This window comes from Oncorhynchus kisutch, linkage group LG30 (assembly GCF_002021735.2).
Source record: "Oncorhynchus kisutch isolate 150728-3 linkage group LG30, Okis_V2, whole genome shotgun sequence".
Taxonomy (NCBI): domain Eukaryota; kingdom Metazoa; phylum Chordata; class Actinopteri; order Salmoniformes; family Salmonidae; genus Oncorhynchus; species Oncorhynchus kisutch.
Genome location: NC_034203.2, coordinates 18,026,194 through 18,038,761, shown reverse-complemented (window position 1 = coordinate 18,038,761; position 12,568 = coordinate 18,026,194). Strand labels below are relative to the sequence as shown.

Below are 12,568 nucleotides of genomic sequence, written 5' to 3'. Positions count from 1 at the left end.
CCAATCAACTAAATAATAGTAATCAACTAAACCTGAATATACTGTACATCGAGTGTGGGCCAGCATGCCTGTGGAACGCATGCCCTGAGGAAATTAGGCTGTTCTGAGGGCAAAAGGGGGGGGGGGGACTCAGGAAGGTGTTCCTAATGTTTTATACACTTAGTGTGCATATGCAACATCGAAACCCCCCAAAAATGAACTGCATAGCCGTGCCAAACAGTAAACAACAACACATGCACCAACATCGGCGTCATTCAGGGTGAAGAATAGTAATATCTCAGTTCTTTACACATCAACTGTGCTTTCAATCATGCATAGGGCGAACCATCCATTGTACCCTTTCTCAAACTTTCCCCATGTGAATATTCACACCTTATTTTTTTTTGGGGGTGAAAAATAAAGAATATTCAATGCATGAAACACAGTGTGTATAAGAAATACAAAGCATCTTAGTAAAGCTAAGCAAGCGTTCAAATATTATATTGAACAAACACTGCTTTGCTTTTGTTCATTCTAAATCCCTGTTGGGCTGTCAGCACAGCACGCCACACCCTCAGTATAAAGCAGATAAGATACTTACAACTGGGCTGGCATTGATGTAATCTGAATTGCCTTGGCTGTTTTCAACCTTCAAGGTTATTCTTGAGTGATCATCTGAAATATGAATGGAGGAATTATTGCACCAACTCAACAAGGCGTCAGCACCCGACCCAGCCTGCCTGCAGTGTGTTTCAAGTACTGGAATACTGAAATAATCAAAAACATACTCAAACATAACCTTTATCACTTAAACCTAAAAGAAACCTGCTCCATATATCATATAACGTAGTCTCAGATGGGTGCAATTGACAGTAACATGATATCTAACAGCATTTTAAGACAGTATTTTAACTCAGAGGTCAGTCACCTATAATGCAGGGACAAATCAAAGTGCAAGATGAAGGTAAAGCTGTCTTAGGTCTGGGGAGCAGGAGAACCTCTCTCTATACCGCTGGGAGAAGGGGTTCAAATCCCATTCACGGCTCTTTCAGAACACACTGTTCTACCTTTCCTCTCTATCCAATAAACATGGAAGAATACGGAAGGATTGGGACCGCCCCCCTCTTTTAAAAGAAGAGTAAAATAACTCACAGGCCACCACAGCATTGGAGCGGTTCTTCTTTGTGTTCCCGGCCCCCAGGCCTGTAGTGGAGGCGTTGGGCTCAGCCTGGTACCCACACAGAGCCTCCCACTCCTTCTCCAGACGATTCTGGTTTTTCAGGTGGTCCTCCATGTAAAACTAGGGAGGACGGAAAACATATGGATTCAATATGGATGAAATAACTACAGTTGTACCCATTTGGTTTATCAGTTGGTGTGTATTCTTCCACAATGTAAGACCAGGGAGGGAAGAGAAGACAATAGCTACCTGGCCAAGAAGAAGCAATGAAAAGCAAGGTGTAGACACAATAAGGATACTTGAAATATAGTATTCTTCACTCAGCAGGAGCTGAGACATTGCAGACATTGCAGACATTATATTAATTCTAGTAATGCAAATGTTTTGTGGCATTTGATTCCTATATATATGTGTGTGTGTGTGTGTGTGTGTGTGTGTGTGTGTGTGTGTGTCTTTATGAGAGGAGAAGTGAGCTCATAACCCAAACTCCTCCCATTTATTCATGGGGTCTACATGGTCCTGGTAAGAGGACAGGAATAGTTTCCTCTAAATGACAAGCCATTCAGCCAAGACCATTACCTCTCCTGCTCTATTCATAATTAAGTCAGGAGGACTGACTTTGATTAACTGCCGCTAATGAGATTGTCAAAGCTAAATGTGAAACATAGAATGTTTCAGCACAGGGGCCATCAGGGTAGACAAGCTATTGTTCCTCTCTGTTGGAAGAGGACAGTTGGGCTGAGATGATTGCTGGACATCACTGATGATCCAGGGTCCATACACAAAGTATCTAACACTCACCGGGAATATCTCTATAACACAAAACAAAAGAGCATCCTAAAAGGACTCCTAGCCTACGCCCCAAATGGTGCACTATTCCCTACGTAGTACACTACTACCATACTACCCATAGGGATCTAGTCAAAACAAAAGTAGTGCACTATATAAGGAATAGGGTGCCATTTGGGACAGCCCTAATGTCGTTCTATTAATAACATAAGATTACAATGGGGAGAACATCATCTAGATTCATGGTGAGTACTTAGAGAGGCTTAATGGACTTTCTCCTAACAGGATATATTGGGTATTTGTTGAAATAGAATCTGTCCTGGACAGATATCTTATCTACGTCCCAAATAGCGCACCTTATGGTGTTAGGGAATAGGGTGCCATTTGGGACTCACCCGTGGCTGGATCCTTCTCACTATGATTCAGAAAGCACTAGGTTCACCACACACACACACCACACACACCAATGCTACTTTAATCCCTGCCCACGCTATCCCAATATGTCCCGGCCTCCATATCATATCATATCAATACATATTACACTATGTGCTGACACACTGAACACAGTCTGCGATACAGGCTCAATATTTTAGCAGGCCATGAATCCATGACCCTTCCTTGATTTAGCCCCTTATCGAATAGCACCTTCATCCTGCACTGTTACCCTACCCGGATAACCTCACCCCCTCCACCTCTACCCCTCCATCCCCTACCACTCCACCAGCCCTCCCAGGCATCAGACAGCCACACTCTCCTCTGCGTTAATGCCAGAGTAATGGGGTTTTGTACTGTGTAAAGGGATTATTGCAATCCAATCAGGAGGTGCTGAGATCACCATGTGTCAGGCAAACACTGGCTAATCCCTTTACTGCTGGGTTTACAGCTGCCAAAAGGTGCTCAATAAAATCAGAATGAAATAACGCTCGATGAGGAGCTAGTGCTCAGCTCAGGGCCGTCGATGACGTCGTGGCAGGGCTAGAGCCTCGTAATGAACGAGACTAGAGCACCTGGGTGAAAGAAGGACAGGTGCACATAGGAGCTGCTTGGTTTTACACCGACTGGATGTGTCACAAGTGGCACCGTATGGCCATCAAAAGGAGTGCACTACGTAGGGACGAGGGTGCCGTTTGGGACGCAAGCACGGAGGTGACAGGAAAAGGACGGGAACAACTGTGTACAACTGCAGCATCACAAACTACAGTGAGGAAGCTGCAGCATCACATGCCGCTAACAACACTATTATAATAAGGCCACTTTCCTTCGTACTGGCTTAAGCTCGTTTGGGATGCGTCCCAAACAGCACCCTATTTCCTATACCGTGCACTACTTTCGAACAGGGGCCCATCAAAAGGAGTGCATGACAATGGGAATGGGATGCCATTTGGGACACAACCATGGAATAGCGGGTATCATGGAAGATTAAGACCTTTTACTCCTGAACACATGGTGCTTTCCAGCATGAACGCTCCCTGTCCTGCATTAAAGTGATTCAACAGCATATTTCTTCATATTTGGAACGCACTTTGTGCCTGCAAAATGGTGGTGTAAATCAACACTCCAAATTACACCACACCCACACACCCTCACATAACATACTCAACTATCTTCTAAATAACTTCCCACTCGGCAGCTTCGCAAATCCCTAATCTCTATAGACTCCACGAGGTATAATCTAGAACAATTACTGGGCCAGCAACAAAAGACAAGATAATGTGCTTTATATATAGAGTATGTTCATCTGCTTAAGACACAGCCAAATGTCTGTATGAAGTCAGATTCTGAACAAGTACCATGGGACAAAGTAATACATTAACATAGATAAGATGGTGCAAGGCAATAGTCTAATACAAATCAGTCGGGTATCATGATAGAGTGGGATTTGAAGCATTACAGGCAATTAATTTGGGGTGAATAAACCTAGAAAGCAATCAGTTTTTTTTTCTGAACCCCAGAATATGAATCACTCCACAACGTACTGTAGCGCAAGTGTGAAGCTTGGACTGCTGGTACTGACGACATGTTTGTCTCTCTGCACTGCCTGTGATAACTCAATATGAGCCCTCCTCAGATGGTTGTTCAGGTCTGACTGGTCATATAATATGACAGGGGAAACTACTCAGAACATTCACTGTGGCTAGATTAACAGTCACTTTTCAGAAAGAGCCCAGAACATAGGAAAATAACAGAAGAGGGAAACATCAACACCACTCAATCAAAAAGTTGGCATTATTTTACTGGCAGATGGATCACAGTAACAGTTGTTGTTGTTGAGGGTGGGAGAAATAGGATGGAGGAGAGAGAGAGGGGAGAGATGAAAGAGGATAGCAGAGAGGGGGAGATAAAAGAGGATAGATGAGGAGAGAGATATGAGGAGAGAGATATGAGAAGAGAGATATGAGAAGAGAGATATGAGAAGAGAGAGATATGAGAAGAGAGATATGAGAAGAGAGAGATGAGGAGAGAAAGAAGAGAGGAGAGAGACAAGAGGAGAGAAAAATGAGAGAGATGAAGAGAGAAGAGATGAGGAGAGGAGAGAGAGGAGAGAGATGATGAGAGAGAGATGAGAGAGAAGAGAGGAGATTCATGGCAGAAGAAGAAAGAGGAGTAGGAGCGTGCCCCTGGACCTCCCACAGTCTCATGCAGATTGTGATGAAGCAGGGCATTTAGAATGATGGAGGGGGTGGGGCACAGCCGGGGGTGGGAGGGCGGGAAGCGTGGCTCACGCCTCATGGGTCATTTCCTTTCACTTCCCTGGCCTGGCTCCAATATATACCAACCAACCATAGCCAGCCGCAGTCTCATGAACAGTGAACAGTCTCTCTCCAACGACGGCCTCGTGGCTTACTTCATTCTCATATTTCAACTGCCGTACGTAGGAGGAAGGGACAAACAATTTGGCCAATCTGTAGAAACTGGGCTCAGTTGAGTAGCAGCACACATTACTATATGTTGCCAGGGAGCTGTCCAATGGACTGAAGCTCACAGAGCTTTCTCTCACCTTACACTGCTGCTCCATTCAGAGGGCCGACCTGTGTGTGTGTGTGTGTGTCTGCGTGTCTGTGTGTCTCACATATTCCTGGTGTAAATCTCAGGGGCAATTAAGAGCTTCATGCCTATTGAACACATCCCAGGGCCCTTCTATCACATATTGTGAAGAGCGTGTAATGCATGTAGATAGAGCTATGTGAAGAACAGATATACACTGCAATTACAATGGTAGACAGAGTTATTCACAATCAATGAACATTTGAATATGTGGGAAGAGAAGACGTGGAAGAAGCATGCTCATAGAAATGCGGATGTAATGAGAGAGAGAGAGAGAGAGAAAGATGGAAAAAGAAGGACAGATGGAGAGAGGTAGAGAGAGACACACAGGCAGACAGTGATAGGGTGAGTCAGTAGCGGTACGGATGTTTACCAGGATCATGTGACCAGTGGAGATGTCCATGTTAGAGTGGACGGGTTCCTCAGACCAGGAGGAGGTGGAGCTTCGTGCCGAGGGGCTGACGATGGGCCCCCCGTCGCTGAACTGGGGCGCCACACTGTGCATCGGCTCTGGACACTCCGCCGGCGGCTTGACCGACATCCGCTGACGACACAGTTCCTAGGAAGGGACACAAGCACAGTTACAAAGTTAACTGACGAATATGCTACTCTGTTCGTTTGAAATACAGGTTTTTCATATGCTAACGTTTTCTGCCATTACAAAACAATGGATCTTCTTTTGGTTTCTGATGGTATACATTAAATTGTTTACTATTAGGCTTTCAAATGTAGACATTCCAAAGGCTGCTTCTTGAATGAGGTTCTCGTGTTACTGACCATCTCCAAGGAAACGGCAGCCGTCACTAAAGTTATGTCCCTGTTGTACACTACCTCGGTGGGCACATTCACAACCAATGGGGGTTTGATGGCTGTATTATAATGTTTGATACTGCGTACGTTAACATTTACAGATCGCATACTATCAGCGTCAACGACATACCAAAGGCTTACTATACAAAAGGCCTTCTGTGGTATAATTGGAGTATTTCTGTATTCCAGCGTGGGTTCAACCTGCTCTTTCAGTAATACTGAAGTATTATTCGAGAAATATTTAAGAAATACTGAAACAGTTATAACGTTTACTCCATGAGTTGAAATGATCATTTTTCTCAGTCACGGCCGAATGAGGATGTCTGTCGGGGAGCAGCGATCTAATGCAGCTGGGGATGTAGCCAGAGGACGTCGAGCTGCACATGCTCCAGTCATTAGGAGAGCGATAACAATGATTAACACTGGCTGTGAGTGACATCACAAGCAATTTCATTACAGTTGATATCTTATCTCACTATTTATCCTTATCCTCCCTGTGACATTGATCCACTGGCTTTCCAAGCCATAACCATGGCAATTAGGTCTGTCTTTGTTTTACCAGAACCCATTCCCTCAGTACCATTCACTGGAACGAGTATATGGTGTGCTACCACTCAGCTTCAGTTTAAGTACATATAATATCATTATAGAAAAATATACAAAACAAATACAGGAATCACATTATAGAGAAATACAGGAATCACATTATAGAGAAATACAGGAATCACATTATAGAGAAATACAGGAATCACATTATAGAGAAATACAGGAATCACATTATAGAGAAATACAGGAATCACATTATAGAGAAATACAGGAATCACATTATAGAGAAATACAGGAATCACATTATAGAGAAATACAGGAATCACATTATAGAGAAATACAGGAATCACATTATAGAGAAATACAGGAATCACATTATAGAGAAATACAGGAATCACATTATAGAGAAATACAGGAATCACATTATAGAGAAATACAGGAATCACATTATAGAGAAATACAGGAATCACATTATAGAGAAATACAGGAATCACATTATAGAGAAATACAGGAATCCAGCCCGTCATATTTCCAATCTATTAACATGCTATAAGTCGAGTGGCTTATAACAACTCAATTCTACAAAATCTGTCAGTCTGTCTGCCTGCCTGCCTGTCTTTCCCAGCAGCCACCAGGTAAGGCCTGCCTCTCCTCTCCCCCATCCCTCTGCTACAGCTCCATTCCAGACAGCCAGACAGCCGCACCATTACCGCAGGCTGTAACATTCACATTCCAACAACTCTACAGGGTGGACTTGGTGGTTACCACCATCAGTCCTAATTAAAAAGGCCCCATATGAAAATGGCCTCCCCTGAGATATTCAATTAGCTGCCTGCTAAAAACCCAAATGAAACAGACGAGGAGGAAAAAGAAAAACGTTCCACCAAGGTCAGGTTTAAATTAAATAAGACCTATTTACAGCTTTAGTATGGCACTACCCAGGCCAAGGAGAAATGAACAGCGCTGTGTCCCAAATAGCACCATATTCCCTCTATAGTGTATTACCTTGGTTTTTTCAGAGCCTTGTCAAAAGTAGTGCCCTATGTAGGGAATAGGGTGCCATTTGGGATGCTCCCCTGGTGTCAGTCTGTTATACTGTATATGGTTGATCTCCATGTTATATTGCAGAATATGGAGAAATTCTCAAAACAAAAACCCTGGATTGATAGATAAATCTGTTTTCTGACGTGTGAGCCTGAGACAGACATTGGAACAGTTGTCAGATGTTACATTATTCATTCCTTCAACTGATGTTTGAAAACAAGCTCTGAATGTGTAAATCTAATATTTCTCAAAATCTGGAATTGAACACAGATTTTTTGTTCAAGTTTACCTTGTAAAAATCGATTAGATGATGGAAATGTATTCCAATGCATTTGGTTCAGATGATACAGAACGCACTAGCTATCTCACAAAATAAAGTCTGGCCTGACATAAAATAATATCATTATCTTCTATCATTTGATTTCAAATACACAGACAGAAAGACACAAGAGCCCTAAATCACTAAATAGGGAATAGGGTACCATTTGGGAAGCAACCATATACCATCCTGGGCAGTGGAAGTATCTGTGAAGAGTGGCCAGTGTATGCGAGCTTCTGATCTCGGTAAACCCAGTCTTGTGTAAATGTTCAGAAGCTCGATTAAGTTCTGGGTCCATACGTGTTAAGAGAAGAGATAGAACGAGGATCGGAACCAGAACAAAGTGCCCCACCCTCTCTCTTTGCAAGTCTTTGGGCCAAATGTCCCCTCCCAATCTGAAATTCGAAAGATGCTAACACCTGCGAAGTCGTGATTCTTCTAAATAAGCCCCGGAACTAAAGCTGCTCGTGATCTCACGCATCCCTTTGTACCATGACAGATCTATGGTACCATTTATGTTGACGTAGTCTGTCACTGAGAGACTAGCGAGCCTCCAACACCAGTCCATGGTAGCATCTCAAATGGAAACCCATTCCCTGTATAGTGTACTACACTGTAAAGGCATGAATGGCATGATCCAAAATGACGCTTTGGTTCGACCAACCTATGCTATTCAACTTGTCTGAAATAAAATAACTCATTTGACCGATCAATGTGATTTTTTTCTATTGAATAAAAGCTTCTTATTTGCTTTCAACACCTTATGCGCATTGCATAGACGGGTGGGTTGTTTAGCAACAAAACCGATGCGTGTGCAACTTTGGCGGCAAAACAGACAAGGTTGTAAACTATATTTAGTCACCAAATGTTTATTGAAAACATTTAAAAAAAAATGCACAATACATCAATACAGCTGTTGATTAGCTAGCTAGGGAATTGTATATATTAGCATAGCTGTGACATAAGTCACCTCCAAACAAGACATGGCATCAAGAACAATACAACAATACAATACAACTAACTGAAACCAACCTACGATTCCCCACACGGCAGCTATCTGACTGTTCAGAATCAGAAAAACACACAGCCTTCTGCCTCTGCAATGCGCGCACATCATTTTTGTGACGTTGTCAGGCAAACCGTCGTCTATAGCGGTGTGGGAAATGTAGCGGTGTGGGAAATGTAGCGGTGTGGGAAATGTAGCGGTGTGGGAAATGTAGCGGTGTGGGAAATGTAGCGGTGTGGGAAATGTAGCGGTGGCAGCCTATTCAAATATTTGGAGGCGTGGCTTAATGGGACAGTGGATACAAAATCACCTGTTAGATTTCCAATATTGGGGCCAATATATCTAAAAGTGTTATGCACAGAATGTGCTTGAGGTCATTATGTCTTGATTTTTAACCAACTTAATTTCATGATTTACAAGGATTTGGTTTCATTGCTTTAGAAATGTGGGAATTCAAAAGTGAAAAATGTACTTGGAACAAGATTAAACAATGGGTTGCATTTACATGAAATATTAGTTTGTATTTATGTTATTTATTAGGCTTTGCCCATGCGCTAAAACAAACAGAGGCCCTCTGACTCAATATGGTGGAGAGAGAGAGAGAGAGAGATTGTAAATATACATAATATGACCTATGTAATGTCTTTATTGTTTTGAAACTTCTGTATGTGTAATGTTTACTGTTCATTTTTATTGTTTATTTCACTTTTGTATATTATCAACCTCACTTGCTTTGGCAATGTTAACACATGTTTCCCATGCCAATACAGCCCCTTGAATTGAATTGAGAGAGATGCAGAAGGCCAGAGAGGGATAACATCAACCTCAGTAGACTGTTCAGCAGGCAGTTCCCGTGTTTCTCTTGGAAATCCAGGGGACTGGAGACTGGCTGACAGACAGGCATCATCCACAATATAGGGACAGCAGGCAGCCTGTCAATCAAGCGTTTCTCTTTCAGTGTCAACCAGTTGAACATCATATTTTCATATCACAGGACAATATGGCTGACAACTTAGAGACGCTGAGACCTAAGGCATAGAGATTTCTGTGATATATATATATATGTGTGTGTGTGTGTGTGTGTGTGTGTGTGTGTGTGTGTGTGTGTGTGTGTGTGTGTGTGACCATGGCTCAGAGGCTCAGACAGACGCACCCAGGGCCTGGGTCATTAGCATGCAGTGAGGTTGTGAGAATGTAAGTGTGACTCAGTGATGTGTGTGTGTAGTACGGTCGTCAAACTGCCCGCTGCTACCCTTCTGGTTTAATTGCATGTAGCTTTAAAGAGTCCCCTGCTCCCTTGTGCTGGGCCAGCGCGCACACACACACACACACACACACACACACACACACACACACACACACACACACACACACACACACACACACACACACACACACACACACACACACACACAATCACACACACTCAATTCAGTCAAGGGAATCCTTCTATATATCCTTAGGATGGATGCTACACAGCTACTATGAGAGTGTAACATAGCAGCAAAGGGATAACAACCAAGCATTGTATTGTAATTTCATGTGTAGTATGTTAGTGAAATGACTTAATATCAAAATATACAATATTGGCATTGGTTTAAGTTGCATGGCCAAGGTGTTAAATGCCTTAGGAAAAGCTACTGACTCGTAATCAAAGTCTGTAAAGGCCCAGTAAACATCAATTAAGCGGAAATGTGCAGGAGCCCAGCAGTAAGTGGATTATGAAAAATATTTAAGACTAATAAAACTATCCAGCCACCTTGTTGGTCAATATGAAATACATCCAAATATGTCACAGTCAAATAGAATATATTTGAAAGTAGAAAGAAACATTAAAGTTGAATACCCTAAGCTAGTATTATTTATACATATTAGAATGACTTGAGGACAGCACCTAAAGTGCTGTAAAATGTAAGTACCAAAGAGAAGGGCTGTGGCCCTGCTCATTCTAAAATGAATGCTCACAGGACCACTCTCATTTAAACAGATCAGGGAGAATGGTCAGTGGCAGAAATTTCTATCTAATTCTTTGCTTAAAAAGGCACTTAATAATGGATTCTATAAATTGAATTTCACAACTGGACTTTCAGGCCGTAGGATAATTACACCTGTTAGAGAGGGGAATTGAAATGACTACCAGCACAGACAGACAATGCCACCCGCAAACCTGTTGGGTTCATATCGTTTTCCATTTTCCAAATTCCCAAACGCTCAAAAAGGAATGGAAGAAATGCATACTACTCTACAAATGAAAAATGAAAAAGTAAATTACACCACAAACCACAAGTAGATAAACAGGTGTAACACAGGAGGTTGGTGGCACCTTAATTGGGGAGGATGGTCTCGTGGTAATGGCTGGAGCAGAATAGTTGCAATGGTATCAAATACCATGTGTTTGATGCCATTTCATTTGCTCCGTTCCAGCCATTAATATGAGCCGTCCTCCCCTCACCAGCCTCCTGTGAAGTGTACACAACATAACGTCTGATATATATTCTCCTACCTGATAGGTGGACGTAGCATCGCTGCCTGTGTCTGTTCCCAGGCTGGTGAGTTTCTCCTTGAGCTTGAGGTAAGAGTGGTGTCGGAGGCAGTAGACCACGATGGAGGCCAGCAGCACAGCCACGATGCAAAGGATAGACACCACTGTCAGGATCAGGAACTTGGCGGACGCGGCTGCGCTGTACTTGGTGGGAATCTGGCTGATCTGGCTTCTCTGTAGAAGAGAGTGAGGGAAAGAGAGAGGGAGAGAGAGATGGAGTGAGGGAGGGAGGAGTGAGAGAGGGTGGGGGGGAGAGGGAGAGAGAGATGGAGAAAGAGAGGGAGAGGAAGGGATGAGAGAGAGAGAGGTGGGGGTGGGGGGGGGGGTGGAGAATTACACATGATATAATGGTGACGTTGTGTTTTCAGACTTCACACATTTTCCTGATCCATTAGAGACAATAAGCCAGTGATCTACAATTGTACATGTTTTGGTGGGACATATTAAAGTATGCATATAGTTGCAGATAAAATATCTGATCATCAAGTGTTTTTGCTCCATCATATGTGTCCAATAGTGCACGGAACACATCAACTCCCCAAAATGTAGATTATTAAGGAATATATTGAATAAAATAACAAATATTTAGAATGTATTAACCCAACCACTGTTAGCTTCACCTGACACAGTAGTTTTCCTGCTGTATTCTCCTATGACATCATTACAAACAGAAGGACATTTTCCTATGACATCATTACAAACAGAAGGACATTTGACTAGTAGCCAATGACTTGTCGAGTACCTACAACCTGTCAAGCATTTAATCACTGCCAAACACGTATCTAAAGCAAACTTTAGGATTCATTTAGCCTACTTCATTTTACACAGTACATTGCTAGGAAGAAATCCCACTATAGACAGAGTGCTCAATTCAAACACCATATAAACCTATACCCAAGTAGGCTACATAGGGAAAAAGCACTACATGCACTAAAACATATAAAGAAGGGAAATTCATTATGTTGTTCATTAAAAGCAGACCATCTTACTGCTACATGGAGTTCATTTCAGAGGCCAGTGATCTGGGATAATGGTTGTGTTCCATTCTACCCGGGGTATGTCCCAAATGGCACCCTGTTCCCTTTATGGTGCACTACTTCTGTGACCAGGGCCCATAGGGAATAGGGTGCCATTTGGGACACAAGCCCCGGCCACGGTGAATCAACAATAGCCTGATAATTCTCTCTCATTAGAGACAGCATAAATGATGTTAGCAACAATACGGAGCAGGGGGGACGAGTGAAGAGACGGGATTGCAATTTGCAGCTCTCAACTACCAGATCAACAATTCCCCCTTTTTTTTTTACA

The 12,568-nt window shown here is 42.8% G+C and overlaps 1 protein-coding gene across 4 annotated transcripts in view; it reads right to left on the bottom strand.

Annotated features, from left to right (window-relative positions):
- Positions 1-12,568, bottom strand: part of LOC109875289 (receptor-type tyrosine-protein phosphatase N2-like) — a 144,708-nt gene that overhangs the window by 15,674 nt on the left and 116,466 nt on the right. For all 4 annotated transcript variants that reach the window (XM_020467592.2, XM_031809922.1, XM_031809921.1 and 1 more), the window contains 4 exons: positions 11,222-11,434; positions 5,367-5,552; positions 1,132-1,279; positions 581-654 (listed from right to left, as the gene is read on the bottom strand). In XM_020467592.2, the coding sequence (XP_020323181.1) occupies positions 581-654; positions 1,132-1,279; positions 5,367-5,552; positions 11,222-11,434 (621 nt within the window). The remainder of the gene's footprint in view (positions 1-580; positions 655-1,131; positions 1,280-5,366; positions 5,553-11,221; positions 11,435-12,568) is intronic.